The sequence below is a fragment of the Canis lupus genome, chromosome 15 (assembly GCF_011100685.1).
Source record: "Canis lupus familiaris isolate Mischka breed German Shepherd chromosome 15, alternate assembly UU_Cfam_GSD_1.0, whole genome shotgun sequence".
NCBI lineage: Eukaryota > Metazoa > Chordata > Mammalia > Carnivora > Canidae > Canis > Canis lupus.
The window spans coordinates 13,865,221-13,884,162 of record NC_049236.1 but is presented as its reverse complement, the minus strand read 5'-3'; the positions used below and the strand labels follow the sequence as shown (position 1 = coordinate 13,884,162).

The window sequence follows — 18,942 nt, the reverse complement described above, 5'->3', positions numbered from 1 at the left end:
ACAGACACAGTAGGAGAAAAAGGAAATGTTTTATTTAGATAAATTAAAATAGCTGTATTACTGATATGAAATAAGCAAAGCGTAAGTCATAGAGACTTTGAATTCATTCACTCCCCAAAGGGAACCAAAATTGCTCATACATTACCAAAATAGCTCCACTAAAGCAAAGTAGATTTACGTCTCTTAATATGAGAAAACAACAAGGTAGGTTAGGTTCGTATAACAAACAATACACACTCTATAAAGTCTCAGGAATACCCAAATGCATTCTGGTTTGGATATGAAAGAAGGGACCACATCTAGCTGGTGTTGGTAAGTAAGCCAATGAGGTGTGTAGCAAACAAAAGCTGTCACTAAAAACAACTCAACAGCAAGCCATTATGAGTATGAGCCCATCACAGTCAAAGTCTTCAACTGTGACCGGCAAGACCAGCAGTGGAAGTGGGGGCAACAGAGCAATGTCCAGCAAAGCAACGTAAAGTGAGGAAACACCAATGGAAGGAAAAGTAGCAGGTGAGGGGTGTCCTCTTCAGCTTTGCTGTACCAGACACATCCCTAAGTGCCAGGTCCCTCTCTGCCTTAAGATGACAATACACTTACCCCTAAGCCAGGTTCTTTATTCCTTTGATTCTTTTCTTCCTGTAACACCTTTTTGGTCCTCTGATTTTTAGGGAGGCTAAGTAATAAACATTATCCCAGATAATAAAGGCAAAAGAAAAGGGCCAAGAAGCACTGCTTTGGGTAACAGGAAAGTAGCAATAGGAGCTGCCAAGGTGAAAAGGTAAAAGTATTTGAAACAAACCCCAAAATCCAATCTTCCTCTTAGAGCTGAGACTAGGGAGGCTTGAGTACAGCTCAAAAGTCACACGTCAGGTAAGACAACTTCCAAATAAAACACCCAAATTAACGCTGAAGAACAAGCTCATCAAACTCAAGCCAATGAATCCCCTCCAACCTGGAACAAAAGAGTTCCAGATACCCTCGTTCTGCCTGGGAGATAAGACAGCAGCACAGCAAGGGTATTCATAGTCTGAGAGTGTAGCAGGAACACCTGCCAAATGTGGTAGGGGAGAGGTACCAATACAGCTGGGATGGGAGCCACGTGAGCTTGAGGCGGGACGAAAGGTGATAAACTGAAAAAACTGACTTCTCCCGGTATAGCTATATGATACGAAAGAAAAGTACAGACAACAAAGAGTTAAGGGGTCCTCAGAGTATCTGCCTGTGAATAAGAATTTGAAACTCAAAAGGACAAGCTACATTACCCTCAAGTATATTTCATATAAATCAGTTCTCAAAAAAATACCTTCCAGGTACAGACACGCTATTTATGGTACAGTATATATAAATATAGCAGTATAATTCAGTTTATTGCTAGAATTTTATTTGGTTGTTACAAAATCTGTAAGGGTATATAGATTTCAAAGGGGGGGGGCAGCATGGAAGGTAGCTAGAAGAAAGAGTTGTCTTCAAGTTACCTAAAGTGCCAGGTGAATTTTATGCTATATTTTAACCTTTCCAAGAAAGAAAAAAAGTTCAGATAGGTGAAGGAAGTATTGTCTTAAAACAAAAGAGAAGCATAAGCCATAATGAGGTAAATAGACACATTAGTAGGAAAAAACCTCATCTTGTTTTAACTAAATTTGAATACTTTCAGAAAAAAACAAATCAAGGTTAGCCAGTGGCTGAACTGAATATCACGTAAAGAAAAAAACCAGCCCTTAAATGTTTAAGGGTGCTTGACAGTATCCCTGGGTAACAGGGTAACCTGGACAAAGTTAAAATGTGAACGAGCTCCACTAACGATGTCTGTGCCATGAAAGCTCTAGTTTCTCCCTGACTTGGACTACAAAACAGTTACATTTCAGTTTTTCCTTTCATGTTGCCCAAAACCTTCTTCGAAGAATAGCATGTGCCCACGTGCGCGCGCGTGCACACACACACACACACACGTAACATGGGTGTGTGATTCCTTCCAGTCTGGGGACCTTTTGTACCAGGTCTACAGAAGTCTTTAAGGGGAAGAGTATTGTGCTTGCTTATTATGAGCTATGAAAAAAACTTGCTGCCATCATGTGATGCCCCCTGCTCCAGGCCTGCCTGATACTGTTTGGCATCCTCTGGACAGAATGCCTCTGGCTGCTTCTGAGCTGACAACTGTGAGGGAACCTGATATGATTTCAGGTGCTGCACTTTACTACCTCTTTGGCGTCAGCCCACAGAGGAATGTACTAGGTACTTTTTGGTAAGACTTCCGGTAAAATCTCAAGGAGTTCCTCGGGTCAAAATGAGGGGCCAAGCCATCCCTTACAGCTCCTCCTGGGTAGCTGGGCTGGCATAGCAGAGGATGCAGCCCTGCCATGCAGAATGGAACTTGGACCAGAGCTGAGAGTTGGCTACAGTTCTAAGAGAGGCTTGGGTCGGCGAGTGGGGGAAGACAACCTAGCTCACCTGGTGGAGAAAATGTAGCTCCCCACTGGATAACTCTAGGCTCATAAACCCTGAAATAGGATTAAAAGTGAGAAAGGCCTCCACCAAGACTTCTCTGATTCACCGGTGGGATCAGCTGAGGTGGACAGGAACCTTTGTTCCTTTGCCAGAATCTTACTTTCCTGAGCCTGGAGGTAGCACGTGAAGGAGGTGCCTTAACAAGACATGGACATAGTTTAAGCTGTTAACACGTTAGTGATTTTTAATAACAAGTCATTTGTTCACAGCCTGTTTCAAACCATTCTTCCGACTTCCCACAAAATATGCACAATTCTTTCTTTCATTTTAAATATTTACAAACAGAAAAGGTCTAGCTTTTAAAGGAAAGACATTTTCTGAGTCTGTATAAAGTGCAGCTAATTTAAGGCAAATTTACGTGAAATATAAAAGGTGGCTTACTCTCTATATACATTTTCCAGTTTTAAAAGATAAGGTTTCCTTCCCTAAAAAAAAAAAAAAAAAAATGAGGGCTTGACTTTTTTCTAGGTTTTGAAATTAAGATCTTTCTGGTTTTAGGAAATCATAGATTTCTGAATATAAGTAAAATGGCCTTCTTTTTTAAAAAAATAACTTTTTTTATAGCTTTTTCAAACAAGTTAAAAGATGGCAATGTGTCTGCTACAGTAGTTTGGAGGACCAGAGGATCGATGGGTAAGTAAAAGGATTGTTTTTGTTAGATGAGTAGGTATTAGGTAGTCCTAGGTATATACCCATTTCTAAAAATATGCCTGATGAGCCTAGACACCTAAAGCTACCCTTAGCTCCAGGAAAGAATATCTTCCATCGCCATCAGAATCAAACGGTCTCAAAGTCTCTAGTCTTGGCATAGCAGAACCTAAGGAGTTCCAGATTTCCTGGTAGGTCAGCTTCCCATTCATGTCCTGGCCAGTCTTGTGGAATAAATCCTGAAGATCTGTCAAAAAGGAAATAAAAAAAAACTGTGTAAGTCCATACATAAAGCTAAATTTACTCAACAGTTTAAAAAGTAGCCTCAGTTGAACTCAGAACACTAAAAGCTATTTTGGGGATCCCTGGGTGGCGCAGCGGTTTGGCGCCTGCCTTTGGCCCGGGGCGCGATCCTGGAGACCCGGGATCGAATCCCACATCGGGCTCCCAGCATGGAGCCTGCTTCTCCCTCTGCCTGTGTCTCTGCCTCTCTGTCTCTCTCTGTGTGACTATCATGAATAAATAAATAAAATCTTAAAAAAAAAAAAAAAAAGCTATTTTGTGGGAGTGAATGGGTGACGGCACTGGGGGTTATTCTGTATGTTAGTAAATTGAACACCAATAAAAAATAAATTAAAAAAAAAAAAAGCTATTTTGTAGCCTTTGTTTCCAAAAGGTAAGGCTTAGTATCTCACTCAATTAAAAAGACAAATTCTTAAAAAAAATAAAAATAAAAAAAATAAAAAGACAAATTCTTGACCCTTTAAGAATGAGAGGGACACTGGCATTATCCTTCTATCCAAAATAGAAGCAGTGACAGATATTACAACAGAAATGAATGGGCTGGCATTTTCTGTCCAAGGCTTTCCTTTCAAATTTGCCAGATTCTTTTTTTTTTTTTCCTAAGATTTTATTTATTTATTCATGAGAGACACACACAGAGAGAGGCAAAGACACAGGCAGAGGGAGAAGCAAGCTCCCTTTGAGGAGCCTGATATGGGACTCAATCCCAGGACCCTGGGGTCACGACCTGAGCCAAAGGCAGATGCTCAACCACTGAGCCACCGAGATGCCCCCTGCCAGATTCTACTCTTATGCTGAATGGGCAAAAAAGGACTGGAAAGGCCTGAAGAGCTAATGATAGGAGCTGAGCCATAAAACAGATTATGGCATACTGTTGGTCAGAGTTACCATATGACTTAGCAATTCCATTCCTAGGTATGTACTCAAAAGAAATAAAAACATAACCTACACCAACACTGGTACATGAATGTTCATAGCTGCATTATTCCTAATGGCCAAAAAGTAGAAATAATCCAAATGTCCATCAACTGATGAATGGATAAAATGTAGTGTATATCCATACAATGGAATGTTATTTGGCCTTTAAAAAAGGAATGAAATACCACCACATGTTACAACATGGATCGATCCTGAAAACATTACACTAGGTCAAAGAAGCATGCTGAAAAAAGCATATACAAAAGGTCATGGATCATATAATTCCATTTATATGAAGTACCCAGAACAGACAAATCCAAATATTTTGGTTGAAAGATTAGTGGTTGCCAGGGGCTATGGGCTAGGGGAACAGGGAGTCACCAATGGGTACAGGTTTTCTTTTCAGGATGATAAAAAATGTTCTGGAATTGGATAGTGGTGATGGTTGTAAAACGTGTGAATATACTAAAAACTACTGAATTATACATTTTTAAAGGGTGAATATTAAGGTATGTGGATTATAGCTCCATTAAAAAAAAAAAAAGCAGGAGGAGGAGCAAGATGGCTGAAGAGTAGGGTCCCCAAATCACCTGTCCCCACCAAATTACCTAGATAACCTTCAAATCATCCTGAAAATCTACGAATTTGGCCTGAGATTTAAAGAGAGACCAGCTGGAATGCTACAGTGAGAAGAGTTCGTGCTTCTATCAAGGTAGGAAGAAGGGGGAAAAAGAAATAAAGAAACAAAAGGCATCCAAGGGGGAGGAGCCCCGCGAGGAGCTGGGCTAAGGCCAGGGCGAGTGCTCGCAGGGAGTTGGAGCAGGACCCCAGGAGGGCGGGGATGCCCTCAGACTCCCTGGGACACTAACAGACACCTGCACGCCCAGGAGAGTGCACCATACCCCGCGGCCGAGCTCCCTAAAAGACTGCAGCGCCCACGGCTGGACCGGGAGCAGCTCGGAGGGGCTCGGGCGGCAGCTCCGCGGAGTGGGCTGCGCGGCCGGGAGCGCGAATCCAACAGCGCAGGCCCCGGAGCACAGGACGCCGGGGACACAGCCCAGGATCCTGCCTCCACCCGGGACAGGCAGAGGCCGGGACAGGCAGAGGGCCGGAGGGCCCAGCACAGCAAGGACACTCCTGCCCCGAGCTGAGCAGATCAGCGGCCCCGCCCCGGAGCCTCCAGGCCCTGCAGACGGAGACCTCTGGAGTTCTGCGGGGGCTGAATCCAGGGCTCCAGAGCTGGTCCTGCCACTGGGGCTGTTCCTCCTGGGGCCTCATGGGGTAAACAACCCCCACTGAGCCCTGCACCAGGCAGGGGCACAGCAGCTCCCCCAAGTGCTAACACCAGAAAATCAAAATCAGCACAACAGGCCCCTCCCCCAGAACACCAGCTAGACCGACAAGTTTCAGGGGAAGTCAAGGGACTTAAAGTATACAGAATCAGAAGATACTCCCCCGTGGCTTTTTTTTTTTTTTTTTTGATTTCTGTTTGCTTCCCCCCCCCCCTTTTTTCCCCTCTCTTTTTCTTTTTTCTTCCTTTATTCTTTTTTCTTTTTCTCTTTTCTTTCCTTCTTTCTCTCCTCTCTTTTTCTCCTTTTCCCAATACAACTTGTTTTTGGCCACTCTGCACTGAGCAAAATGACTAGAAGGAAAACCTCACCTCAAAAGAAAGAATCAGAAACAGTCCTCTCTCCCACAGAGTTACAAAATCTGGATTACAATTCAATGTCAGAAAGCCAATTCAGAAGCACTATTATACAGCTAATGGTGGCTCTAGAAAAAAGCATAAAGGACTCAAGAGACTTCATGACTGCAGAATTTAGATCCAATCAGGCAGAAATTAAAAATCAATTGAATGAGATGAAATCCAAACTAGAAGTCCTAACGACAAGGGTTAACAAGGTGGAAGAACGAGTGAGTGACAGAGAAGACAAGTTGATGGCAAAGAGGGAAACTGAGGAAAAAAGAAACAAAAGACCATGAGGATAGATTAAGGGAAATAAATGACAGCCTGAGGAAGAAAAACCTAAATTTAATTGGGGTTCCCAAGGCCGCCGAAAGGGCCAGAGGGCCAGAATATGTATTTGAACAAATCATAGCTGAAAACTTTCCTAATCTGGGAAGGGAAACAGGCATTCGGACCCAGGAAATAGAGAGATTCCCCCTAAAATCAATAAAAACCGTTCAACACCTCAACATCTAATACTTAAGCTTGAAAATTTCAAAGATAAAGAGAAGATCCTTAAAGCAGCAAGAGACAAGAAATCCCCGACTTTTATGGGGAGGAGTATTAGGGTAACAGCAGACCTCTCCACAGAGACCTGGCAGGCCAGAAAGGGCTGGCAGGATATATTCAGGGTCCTAAATGAGAAGAACATGCAACCAAGAATACTTTATCCAGCAAGGCTCTCATTCAAAATGGAAGGAGAGATAAAGAGCTTCCAAGACAGGCAGGAACTGAAAGAATATGTGACCTCCAAACCAGCTCTGCAAGAAATTTTAAGGGGGACTCTTAAAATTCCCCTTTAAGAAGAAGTTCAGTGGAACAGTCCACAAAAACAAGGACTGAATAGATATCATGATGACACTAAACTCATATCTCTCAATAGTAACTCTGAATGTGAACGGGCTTAATGACCCCATCAAAAGGCGCAGGGTTTCAGACTGGATAAAAAAGCAGGACCCATCTATTTGCTGTCTACAAGAGACTCATTTTAGACAGAAGGACACCTACAGCCTGAAAATAAAAGGTTGGAGAACCATTTACCATTCGAATGGTCCTCAAAAGAAAGCAGGGGTAGCCGTCCTTATATCAGATAAACTAAAATTTACCCCGAAGACTGTAGTGAGAGATGAAGAGGGACACTATATCATACTTAAAGGATCTATCCAACAAGAGGACTTAACAATCCTCAATATATATGCCCCGAATGTGGGAGCTCCCAAATATTTAAATCAATTAATAACCAAAGTGAAGAAATACTTAGATAATAATAAACTTATACTTGGTGACTTCAATGTAGCTCTTTCTATACTCGATAGGTCTTCTAAGCACATCTCCAAAGAAACGAGAGCTTTAAATGATACACTGGACCAGATGGATAACACAGATATCTACAGAACTTTACATCCAAACTCAACTGAATACACATTCTTCTCAAGTGCACATAGATCTTTCTCCAGAATAGACCACATACTGGGTCACAAATCGGGTCTGAACCGATACCAAAAGACTGGGATCATCCCCTGCATATTCTCAGACCATAATGCCTTGAAAGTAGAACTAAATCACAACAAGAAGTTTGGAAGGACCTCAAACACGTGGAGGTTAAGGACCATCATGCTAAAAGATGAAAGGGTCAACCAGGAAATTAAGGAAGAATTAAAAAGATTCATGGAAACTAATGAGAATGAAGATACAAGCATTCAAAATCTTTGGGACACAGCAAAAGCAGTCCTAAGGGGGAAATACATCGCAATACAAGCATCCATTCAAAAACTGGAAAGAACTCAAATACAAAAGCTAACCTTACACATAAAGGAGCTAGAGAAAAAAAGCAGATAGATCCTACACCCAGCAGAAGAAGAGAGTTAATTAAGATTCGAGCAGAACTCAACGAAATCGAGACCACAAGAACTGTGGAACAGATCAACAAAACCAGGAGTTGGTTCTTTGAAAGAATTAATAAGATAGATAAACCATTAGCCAGCCTTATTAAAAAGAAGAGAGAGAAGACTCAAATTAATAAAATCATGAATGAGAAAGGAGAGATCACTACCAACACCAAGGAAATACAAACGATTTTAAGAACATACTATGAACAGCTATACGCCAATAAATTAGGCAATCTAGAAGAAATGGACGCATTCCTGGAAAGCCACAAACTACCAAAACTGGAACAGGAAGAAATAGAAAACCTGAACAGGCCGATAACCAGGGAGGAAATTGAAGCAGTCATCAAAACCTCCCAAGATACAAAGTCCAGGGACAGATGGCTTCCCAGGGGAATTCTATCAAACGTTTAAGAAGAAACCATACCTATTCTACTAAAGCTGTTTGGAAAGATAGAAAGAGATGGAGTACTTCCAAATTCGTTCTATGAGGCCAGCATCACCTTAATTCCAAAACCAGACAAAGACCCCACCAAAAAGGAGAATTACAGACCAATATCCCTGATGAACATGGATGCAAAAATTCTCAACAAGATACTAGCCAATAGGATCCAACAATACATTAAGAAAATTATTCACCATGACCAAGTAGGATTTATCCCTGGGACACAAGGCTGGTTCAACACTCGTGAAACAATCAATGTGATTCATCATATCAGCAAGAGAAAAACCAAGAACCATATGATCCTCTCATTAGATTCAGAGAAAGCATTTGACAAAATACAGCATCCATTCCTGATCAAAACTCTTCAGAGTGTAGGGATAGAGGGAACATTCCTCGACATCTTAAAAACCATCTACGAAAAGCCCACAGCAAATATCATTCTCAATGGGGAAGCACTGGGAGCCTTTCCCCTAAGATCAGGAACAAGACAGGGATGTCCACTCTCACCACTGTATTCAACATAGTACTGGAAGTCCTAGCCTCAGCAATCAGACAACAAAAAGACATTAAAGGCATTCAAATTGGCAAAGAAGAAGTCAAACTCTCCCTCTTTGCTGATGACATGATACTCTACATAGAAAACCCAAAAGCCTCCACCCCAAGATTGTTAGAACTCATACAGCAATTTGGCAGCGTGGCAGGATACAAAATCAATGCCCAGAAATCAATGGCATTTCTATACACTAACAATGAGACTGAAGAAAGAGAAATTAAGGAGTCAATCCCATTTACAATTTCACCCAAAAGCATAAGATACCGAGGAATAAACCTAACCAAAGAGTTAAAGGATCTATACCCTAAAAACTATAGAACACTTCTGAAAGAAATTGAGGAAGACACAAAGAGATGGAAAAATATTCCATGCTCATGGATTGGCAGAATTAAGATTGTGAAAATGTCAATGTTACTCAGGGCAATGTACACATTTAATGCAATCCCTATCAAAATACCATGGACTTTCTTCAGAGTTAGAACAAATTATTTTAAGATTTGTGTGGAATCAGAAAAGTCCCCAAATAGCCAGGGGAATTTTAAAAAAGAAAATCATAGCTGGGGGCATCACAATGCCAGATTTCAGGTTGTACTACAAAGCGGTGGTCATCAAGACAGTGTGGTACTGGCACAAAAACAGACACATAGATCAATGGAACAGAATAGAGAACCCAGAAGTAGACCCTGAACTTTATGGTCAACTAATATTCGATAAAGGAGGAAAGACTATCCACTGGAAGAAAGACAGTCTCTTCAATAAATGGTGCTGGGAAAATTGGACATCCACATGCCGAAGAATGAAACTAGACCACTCTCTTTCACCATACACAAAGATAAACTCAAAATGGATGAAAGATCTAAATGTGAGACAAGATTCCATCAAAATCCTAGAGGAGAACACAGGCAACACCCTTTTTGAACTCGGCCACAGTAACTTCTTGCAAGATACATCCATGAAGGCAAAAGAAACAAAAGCAAAAATGAAGTATTGGGACTTCATCAAGATAAGAAGCTTTTGCACAGCAAAGGATACAGTCAACAAAACTAAAAGACAATCTACAGAATGGGAGAAGATATTAGCAAAGGACGTATCAGATAAAGGGCTAGTTTCCAAGATCTATAAAGAACTTATTAAACTCAACACCAAAGAAACAAACAATCCAATCATGAAATGGGCAAAAGACATGAAGAGAAATCTCACAGAGGAAGACATAGACATGGCCAACATGCACATGAGAAAATGCTCTGCATCACTTGCCATCAGGGAAATACAAATCAAAACCACAATGAGATCCCACCTCACACCAGTGAGAATGGGGAAAATTAACAAGGCAGGAAACCACAAATGTTGGAGAGGATGAGGAGAAAAGGAAACCCTCTTACACTGTTGGTGGGAATGTGAACTGGTGCAGCCACTCTGGAAAACTGTGTGGAGGTTCCTCAAAGAGTTAAAAATAGACCTGCCCTATGACCCAGCAATTGCACTGTTGGGGATTTACCCCAAAGATTCAGATGCAATGAAACGCCGGGACACCTGCAGCCGATGTTTCTAGCAGCAATGTCCACAATAGCCAAACTGTGGAAGGAGCCTCGGTGTCCATCGAAAGATGAATGGATAAAGAAGATGTGGTCTATGTATACAATGGAATATTACTCATCCATTAGAAATGACAAATCCCCACCATTTGCTTCAACGTGGATGGAACTGGAAGGTATTATGCTGAGTGAAGTAAGTCAATCTGAGAAGGACAAACATTGTATGTTCTCATTCATTTGGGGAATATAAATAGTAGTGAAAGGGAATATAAGGGAAGGGAGAAGAAATGTGTGGGAAATATCAGAAAGGGAGACAGAACATAAAGACTCCCAACTCTGGGAAACGAACTAGGGGTGATGGAAGGGGAGGAGGGCAGGGGGTGAGGGTGAATGGGTGATGGGCACTGAGGGGGGCACTTGACGGGATGAGCACTGGGTGTTATTCTGTATGTTGGTAAAATGAACACGAATAAAAAATTTATTATTAAAAAATTTTTTTAAAAAGCCGAAGACTACAGATCTCCTTAAAGTGATATATATATATATATATCATATATAGTATATATAAAGCATCAGGCACCTATGTGCTCTCTCTCCCAGCTAAGAGAGAGTAGTAATATTTCTATGATATTATTTGAGCCAACAGGATTGGCGAGTTTCTATCACCAGTCTCTTCTGGTATTTCCTCAAAGGCCCTGTAATGAACACCTAGGAGGGCTGATTACTTACATAATACTCTAAAAGGACTTGATTGTGTTCCCCCACAGAAGAACTTCATAGATTTAGTCTCTAATAGCTGAAGACAGTCATGAGGCTTCAGTTTCTTTAGAAGTCTTCCTAAATCCTCTTCCTCTCTTCATTTAGTCAACCCCACATCTAGACTCTATGGGCCTCCTGCTGCCTGGTACTTGGGAAGAAAGGAAATTCCCTGAAGGGGAAGCATTGCAATACAAGGTCCATCAAGGAATTTTGCAGATCAGCTTCTGAAGAACGTCCTACTTTGAGTCCTGAGACAGATCCAGCGAAGCAGCTAATGTCTCAAAAGCTCTGAAAGCCAGAAAAAGCAGGTGGGACACTTGCTCTCAATGCCTGCCACCAAGTGGCTCGCTGGAAAATGTTTTTTGTTTGTATATGGGGCATGAGCTTATAAAATGTGCTATGAATTTGGCAGCAGTATTTAAATAAAAATCTTACTGCTGCTTTGGATCATTTCAAAAGTGTAGTCATCCAAAGTGTGTAAGGCCTATGTTATAGATTGAAGTACAAATGTTAAGATGGCCATTTTTTTTTTTTTATAATTTTTATTTATTTATGATAGTCACACAGAGAGAGAGAGAGAGAGAGAGAGAGAGGCAGAGACGTAGGCAGAGGGAGAAGCAGGCTCCATGCACCGGGAGCCCGACGTGGGATTCGATCCTGGGTCTCCAGGATCGCGCCCTGGGCCAAAGGCAGGCGCCAAACCGCTGCGCCACCCAGGGATCCCAAGATGGCCATTTCTTAATCTGCTTTAATAGTCGTTCCTATGTTAATTCTCATCAATTCTTGATGTAATAAATGGAAAGTGGGAGAAGGCAGTGGTGTTGCCAATAAATAATTTAAGACTCTCCGGTCTCCCCAGAAAATAGAAAGAAAAAAAAACTGGGGATAAGGGGAAAAAATAACTGCATTTATATGGCAATATAAATTTAAGTCTTCCATGCTTTAAGCATTTATTATAGCCTGCAGATAACTCATTCACTTAACAAATATTCATGTACCAGGCACTATGCTAGGGGCTTGGAAGTAAAGTTAATTTTCTATCTTCCCAAGAAATTACAACAGTGACGTGCTAAACAGGGGCAAATATAAATTATTAAAGAGCACACATAGGAAGCACCTTAATCCAGTCCTAGGAGGTAAGAACTGTTTCCTAGTGGAATAGTTTCTAAGTTAAGGTAGAGAGCCAGGCAATGATGGGGGGATGGCAACGGCGATTTTACAGGCAGTTAGCAAAAGCAAAATCAGAAGACTCTAAACTTCACAATGAAAGACAGCATATACTCTGCTGGGAGCAAGGAAAACATGTTTTACTGTGACTCATATCCTTCTTACTAATGTTTATCTTGCTGATTTTCAGCCAAAGGACCCCTTATTTTTGGAAGGCCTTAGCAAACAGGGTCAACTTCCATTTTCTAATCTCACAGTATTATGGTTGCTTGTTTGCCTTCTCCACTGGACGGTCACATCCTTGAGGAAAGTGAGATGGTATCTTATGCTGTATTTTTACTGCTTAGCACTGGGTCTAATTAGGCACTCACTCAATGAATGAAGACTCTCTAGTGCATTGGTTATAGGAGTACAAACTTTGGTGTCAGACTACCTCAGTGTAAATTCTCCCTCAGCCCAGTATTTGCCGTGTGGATTTAGGCAGTTTCCCTATTGATAAAGTGGGTATAATACACAAATATTTATGTTCCCAGGATTGTTAACAGGACTATATGATGTAATGCATATCATGTCAAATTTCTGGCTCACAGGAAGTGCTCAATGTTATGTTATGATAGAATTCTTTTTCTTTTAAATTAAAGAAACGAAGAAGTTTCAGCTTTAAACCTGTTCCTTATTACTCAATGATATAAAAATTTACCTTGGATGCTAGAAATTCCTGGTAGGACAACAGGTCTTAGCTGGGAAGCTTTCTCAATTTGACCTCCAAGAGACTGTGGAAATTTTGGCAATACTGATGGCTTTGATGTGAAACTCTGTACATGCTCTGCAACAAACACATACCATTGTAGTATTATCAAAACTGACACCAAATTCAACCAGTACCAAAGGTCATGTTTTAGGGCAATTGCATATGTACTTAATTTAAGAGAAACAGTTGAGAACTAAGTAGCACAGTGACTATATGAAGTTAAAGGCATGGTCTGAGATACGTAGTGTGGGTAAGTGAAGATCAATCTATATGATGTAACATTAAGGTTTAAGCTGTGGGAAGCCAGCCCATGGGAAGCTCTTATAGTACAAGTTAGCATTATATAGATTTAGATGTTAAGAGTTTAAGTTGCAAGTAAGAAGAACATTGGATATTTGACATCCTACGGGCCATCCTATAAGCCTGATCTGGGGTATGTGTCACCAGATCAACTGGTGCTGAAAGAGGGCTTCCATACAATTATGCAGCATGATGTTAGGACCAGGCTTCCCACTGTAGTCTGTTCCCTATCCAAAAGAGAGTAAGAAAGGTTGTAATGCTTTCCCCAAAATGAGAAATATTTGTGGGGAATAGGGGTCAAAGCCAACCCAATCCAGTGCTTTGGTAATGTCCTTGAGACATTCGCTAATATTGATTAGATATGTCCCTACCTAGAACCAATAGCCTTTCCAACTCAATGATCCTATTATTATTTGTTAATGGCTTTTCAGAAGGACTAATATTTATTTTTAAGTAAATTTTATGCACTTAGTGTAATGAAAAGACTCCCGTAAACAACATTTAGGGCTGGTTTAATATACACTATGACAGTTACATTTTTGCCTATAATTGGATGCAGACAGCATGGAGAAGTCTATTTCAAGCTAAACATTACCCATTCTTTCCTTAATAGACTGGAATACAAATCATGTACAAAATGGGCTTTTTCTAAATGAAACCAAAGTGTATCAGCTTCATCTCGGTGCACTCAGGCATCATTCCCTCAGTTTGATCAGTCCTGCTGGAACACCTTTCTCCACTCTCTGTGTGGGAGGCAAGCTGCCCAAGCCTGCGTGAAATATTCAGAAGCCAGCCCTGAGTATCTCACCTTTGTTAATGATGTCTGGAGGCCTGTTGCTCTCAGGTTTGTTTGTGAGAGCACTGATCAGCTGCAGTTTCTCTCTTAGCTTGGATACTTGAGTATCTGAACTATCTTCTTTCTGTCCAAAACAAAGATCATATAAGGCTTAAGGTGGAAGTTAAGACCTTATCTGATTCTTCATTATATTTCTAGAGCCTATTTAGCATGTAGTGTTTGACTTCCAGTAGGTTCCCTATTACAGGCAATGAAGGAATGAATCAACAAATACTAGAGATACCTCTGGTACTCAGGCCTGATAAGGGTCTAGAGGGATTTGAAGCTGGACCATTAGGGGAACATTATGCGACAGATGACCTGATTCACTGCGAACATTTGGCTGATGCCGGAAGGCATGTATGTGTCAGCAGTAAAGGAAATGTACTCTTGCTCAGGTGCCCATGCAACACCCATTTCCTAAATGAGTAGATATTATTTTCTAGTAACTATTTCACACTAAATAATTTTCCTGATATCTTACTTCACCTTGTGACTAAACAAATTTAGAGAGAGTGTTATACTCTTATCACTTAAAAAAAAAAAAAAAGGAACCAACCCTGGCTTTTCCTTCTCTCTTCCCACGATGAGGACTCAACTGGTGGCAGGAACTGTTGGGAACACGCAGAAGGAGCTGTAAAATTTCTAATTTGTTTACTTGCTTATATCTTTTTGAAAAGTTTCTTCTCTATGGCCTTCTTCATTCCCAGGATGACCCAGAGTGGCATACAAAAAATACATTTAATTGTAAAAAGAGAGAAGTCTGGTTTCTGTGAGGCTTACTATTTTCTAACTGTTTAGCCAGTGTGAAAGGTCCTGATCCTATGTTCAATTAGAATACCAAGTTATTACATGTTTCTTTTATTCAATTATTTCTCTCTGATCTTTAAATAGTTACCATATAAATCACTCTTGGTTTATTAAGGAGCTAATATATGGACACAGGTGACTAAAGCTAAGTACTACACACTTGAAGAATTTATGAAGAAACTAGGGAGAAATTACATATGGTTAGGATGCTTGGATGAAGTGGAATAAAGGGACCAATACACCAGGATGACAGTAAAAACACAAAGGGTCTGAAAGCAAAACCAGGAAGCTTAGGCCAAAATGTGCATGAGCTGCATTTGATTCTGATGTTTACTGTTAAAATCTGGATTGTTGCTGAAAACACTACAAATCTCTAGCAGTAACCATCTGTTACTTTTTGGGCTCAACATTTATATCCGGATCTTTGGTTTTTCTTGTCATTCCTCAGGTGGGGTATTTATGTATTTATTTTGCAGAAGCACTTAGAAAAGTCAACAGAAGTCTAGCTCACAAAGCATTAAAATCTTAACATATCTAGACTATACGAAACAATTATGGAAGAACAAATATAGGTGGAAAGTATTAAAACTGAAAACTGCCTATATTATGGTTCATTTCTAAGTGCATTTCCTCTGAACCTCACACCCTTGAGCTCCTCACACACATTGGGCACCTGAGATGGTATTTTAGCCAATCAGCCACAATCTTCCTTGCTTTATCTTAACCCAGATCTTATAATATTAAACAACACTCTAGTCACAGAGAATGTTGCAAATAAACTATCTTTCTTGGAATATCAAAGCATATCACAGACTGTCTTACCGTGACAATATGTCAGGGAAGAACTTAAAAAAAAAACAAAAAAAACAAAAAAAAAACAGGGAAAGGGACAAGGTGAAAGGAACAGGCTGGGACTTAAATGGACCATGTATGTACAGAGACTGTGATCTAAAAATAAATGCTGATTAGACACCAGTTTTCAATGATCTCTGCCTCTGTTCACTATCATTAGTACAGATAACTTACTGTCTTACCTTAAAAGTCATTTCCTTAGGGAAGCTCTCCTGATCTTTGGTAACATCCTCATCAGACCCTATACTCTTCCTTTATAGCACTTATCATACTCATGCTTAACTATCTGTTCAATTATGTATTAATGATTTTCTGACTTTGAGCTCCACCAGAATAAGGGTCACCTGTCTGTCCTGCTCACTGTGGTCACCCCAACTCCTTGCAAAGGGCCTGGCACAGGGTAGGTGCCTGATAAAGTACTCTCTTATTCACTAATACATTAATTTACTAATCACTTTGTCTTGAAGTCGCAGCAAATGGGAACCAAAATGCTCCTTTTGAGAAAGAAACAGTAGCTCAAAAGCACAAAGGTGCTGTTGTGGTTGGTTGGTTTATTTTTAAGTAATCTCTACCTCCAACATGGGGCTTGGACTTGCAACCCTAAGATCGAGAGCTGCATGCTCTACCCACGGAGCTAGCCAGGCACCCCTCAAAAGCACAAAGATGCAGACGCATTATTTTTGCTTCAAAATCAGCCCTCTATTATTTATTTACCTTTATGCTTTGGGTTTTTAATGTATCTGTTCTGTTGGTCACTTGATGCAGGGACTCTCTTTTCAGAGTGGCAGCTCTATTATCCATCTTAAAGGGTAAAAACAACAAGATTAAAGGTAAATATTAAAGCCTAAACAACACTTTCAAGACAAATTGGTCAAATTTATTTAAAGGTTCTCAGAGTACCTTCAACAGAAATACCAGTGGGAGAACAAGAGGAGAGGGAGAAAGGCTGCTGAGATACAAAGCTGAAACTGGTGCCTCAGAAACCTTAAAACTTCTGAAGTATAGATGGCGAGAGGACTTACACCCAGAAGCATGGTAGGGAGGATGCTGCTGGAAGAAACAGCAGGACAGAGGGTTCTACTAACAATTTCCTCTTCTGGAGGAAAAGGACGGGGAGAGGAGAGGGACAGTACGGGGAGTTTGCGGCAGTAAGTTTTCACTATTCAGTTTTCACTAAAACTTCCAAGGCCTACAACTCCTCAAATCACCCCAAATTTCTAGCCCCTACTTAGATAAGTTCAAAAGGGTTTTTTTAAACAAGGCTCCTTTAATCTTCACAGCTTTGTAGTAAATCACACGTCCTTGTAAAGTGGGAGGGGGAACTGGTCTTCTGATTCTAACGTCCAAGCCATGTCAGCAAGCTGCCAAGGCTCCACTGTGGCAGAGCCGGTTCAAAATCTGACTTCCAGGTGCTGGAGTTCAATCTTACTTGTGCGCTTGCTTCTGGCCCTGCTGTTTACTTGAATTTATGGTACAATTTCCTGTTTTAGGCTTCCATTTCTTACATATGCCTGTGTCTTTGTTAATCGTTAAGGATGGGGCTTGCAGCTATTAAAATATTTCCCCATGGATCCCAGCACAACGTATATACGAAGGGGATTTAAAAACACAAATTTTATTGACAATAACATGCAAACCAGTAAAACACATAGTCCGCAAGCTTCAAAGACTTAGGTCACTCAGTATCCTCATGTAAAATGGGAGGATGGACTCAATGACCTCTCAAGTTGAGCTGGTCTGGCTGGTCTGTTTTAAATGGCTTTCTTGCATTAGATGAAAAAGGATCACTCTAATATGCAGACATAGCAGGATAAATCTGAAAGTCAAGCTCAGGATTAAAGAAACAGCACAAGATTCTTCAGTTATTGTCATTGTCATTGCTCCACTCTTAACAACTTAAAAAAGAGCAAGAAGACCTCCCTCGGAAATATGTGCCGGAGCTTCCCTACCAGATGGGTCACTGGTAACATGATAGAAAGCTTGTCACTTCTGCCAACCACTTGTGGGGAAGGCCAGGCAAGCAAATGAACTCCTCTACGTCTCCCTTTCCAGATCAGAGCTAACTGTGCCCATGGCATTCACATCACAAAGCTAGTGTGAAGCTTGGTGCAAACAGCTCCTCCAATATGCCGGGGACTGGATCCAAAAAGTCTACGGAATGTCATCCACATAGAGACAAAACACACTGCAACACAGAACATACCACAAAAGATTTGAAAAGGCTTACCACACTGAGGGACAGGTTCGCTTGCTTTTCTACCTTGCTCACAGCAACCAGATCTGTTTCCATCAAGTTGACCCTCTGGGTAAGGTTACTGACTGTTTCATTCATTCCCTCGAGTTTAAGATCATTCTGTCTCTGGTACCCCACTAGGGCACTGTTTACCTCCTCTAAGGAGTTGTGAAGGTACAGGATATCCTGGAGTGGAAATAAATCAAATTGTGGAATCCAGCTAAAGACATACACTAGACAAGCCGGCCAGCAGCACTAAACAACCATTACTATGTCACGTTACTGAAGTAAACTCCTCTTCCTGGTTTAGACCATTGATTGTCTGTCTTGGCTTTGTCCCTCCACTCTAAATTGCTCCAAGTTTGCTCCCTCTGGAATTGTTTGATCTCAGCTAGACAAGAGAGGAAAGGGGTCTACCTACATGATTCACTCTCTGGTTCCAGAAAGCTGAGCTTGGGAATTGATTTCCCAATGTTTACCTCACCTGCTGGCGGGAAAGGTTGCTGGGTTATTAACTGAAACGCCTATTAACCTAATTTGTCAGGACAAAACTACCTTAGGAACAATACCAATTACTGAATTGGCTCATGTAGCAAAACCATAACAAGTAGTGCATTATTTAGTACAAGATTCAATTATTTTTATTGACATCCTCTAGTACTGATTGCTACTTAAAAATGAATGATGACTACAGGTTTTAGAGGGCATTAAAC

The 18,942-nt window shown here is 40.9% G+C and overlaps 1 protein-coding gene across 1 annotated transcript in view; it reads right to left on the bottom strand.

The window, feature by feature from the left end:
• Positions 1 to 1,349: 1,349 nt before the first annotated feature.
• The window catches only part of EFCAB14 (EF-hand calcium binding domain 14), a 43,522-nt gene continuing 25,929 nt past the window's right edge, over positions 1,350 to 18,942 (bottom strand). Inside the window, exons 7-11 of the mRNA XM_038558136.1 lie at positions 18,224 to 18,415; positions 16,711 to 16,797; positions 14,308 to 14,419; positions 13,149 to 13,274; positions 1,350 to 3,403 (exon numbers count right to left, since the gene is read on the bottom strand). Of these exons, the coding sequence (XP_038414064.1) occupies positions 3,228 to 3,403; positions 13,149 to 13,274; positions 14,308 to 14,419; positions 16,711 to 16,797; positions 18,224 to 18,415 (693 nt within the window). The 3' untranslated portion in view covers positions 1,350 to 3,227. The remainder of the gene's footprint in view (positions 3,404 to 13,148; positions 13,275 to 14,307; positions 14,420 to 16,710; positions 16,798 to 18,223; positions 18,416 to 18,942) is intronic.